This window comes from Benincasa hispida, chromosome 10, assembly GCF_027475165.1.
Source record: "Benincasa hispida cultivar pf3 chromosome 10, pf3_genome.v1.1, whole genome shotgun sequence".
Classification (NCBI taxonomy): Eukaryota; Viridiplantae; Streptophyta; class Magnoliopsida; order Cucurbitales; family Cucurbitaceae; genus Benincasa; species Benincasa hispida.
In genome coordinates this window covers 43,599,046-43,600,349 of record NC_143487.1, presented here as the reverse complement: position 1 = coordinate 43,600,349, position 1,304 = coordinate 43,599,046, and the positions used below count along the sequence as shown (strand labels likewise).

At 40.9% G+C, this 1,304-nt stretch overlaps 1 protein-coding gene across 1 annotated transcript; it reads right to left on the bottom strand.

Annotated features, from left to right (window-relative positions):
• Positions 1-332: 332 nt before the first annotated feature.
• LOC150033387 (uncharacterized) lies at positions 333-1,097 on the bottom strand. Its single transcript, XM_090306393.1, has one exon. The coding sequence runs from the start codon at positions 1,095-1,097 to the stop codon at positions 333-335; it is 765 nt and encodes a 254-aa protein (XP_090162519.1).
• Positions 1,098-1,304: the final 207 nt, after the last annotated feature.

Below are 1,304 nucleotides of genomic sequence, written 5' to 3'. Positions count from 1 at the left end.
TGGTCTTTCTTAGTTGCTGTATTGAGTTTCCTGTAATCCATACAGATGCGCCAGACCGTGACAGTCCTCGAGGGTATGAGTTCATTATTGCTGTTGACTATCACGGTCGTTCCCCTTTTCTTAGGACTGCATTGGACTGGACTTACCCAGCTACTGTCGGATATAGGATAAATAACTCCCGCGTCCAACCATTTTAAAATTTCTTTCTTGACCACTTCTTTCATTATGGGATTCAGCCTTCTTTGAGGCTCGATTGACCCCGACTTCCCTTCTTCTAGCCTAATCTTATGCATGCAATAAGATGGATTAATGCCACGGATATCTGCAAGCATTTAACCTATTGCACACTTGTGCCTTTTCAGCATCTGTAAGAGAGATTGCTTATTAGGCTCTATAAGATTTGCGAAAATGATCACAGGTAAAGTGTTGTTGGTTCCAAGGAATGCATATTTCAAGCGTCTAGGTAACTGTTTCAACTCAAGTTCTGGTGGTTCTTCAAGTGATGGACGCGTTGGTTTTGTCCACCGCTCACTCATACTTGACGGCTTTGATTCTTTCAGGTTCTCCTCCAACGCGAGGACCTTACATACATGAGTCTCTTCTTCAGGCAACTCAATACTGTTTAGTTGACAATCTTCACTATCTGGGAACTTTAATTCATTGAGCACATTAAACTTCACCTCTTCATTATCCATGCACATAGTTAATTCGCCTTTATGCACGTTAATTAAAACTTTCCCAGTAGCTAAGATGGGGAATCCAAGGATAATTGGTACCTCCCTATCTGTTTCATAATCCAAGATAATAAAGTCTGCTGGGAATATGAGATTGTCAACCTTCACCAGAACGTCTTCAATCTTCCCTTCCGGGTACTTAATTGTTCTATCAGCGAGCTGAAGAGTAACAGAAGTAGGTTGTGCTTCGCCAATCATCAATTTCTTAAAAATTGAAAGTGGCATGAGATTAATGTTGGCTCCTAGATCGCACAATGTATGACCCACATCCAATCCTCCTATCGAACAAGGAACTGTGAAACTCCCAGGCTCCTTCTGCTTCTTTGGTAGACTGTTGCTTACTAATGCGTTATACTCCTGCATTAGTGTTATTACTTCCTTCTCACTGACTCTTCTCTTTTTCGTCAAAATGTCCTTAAAAAATTTGACATATGTTGATATGCAACTGCTTTAGGAGCTCAAGAAAGAGCATGAATTGTTGTTCATCATTCTTTTTCATCAGACGCCTAGGAAATGGTTCGTTCAAAGTCACTGCAGGATTTCCCGCATTAGATGTACTGGGTTCTTAAT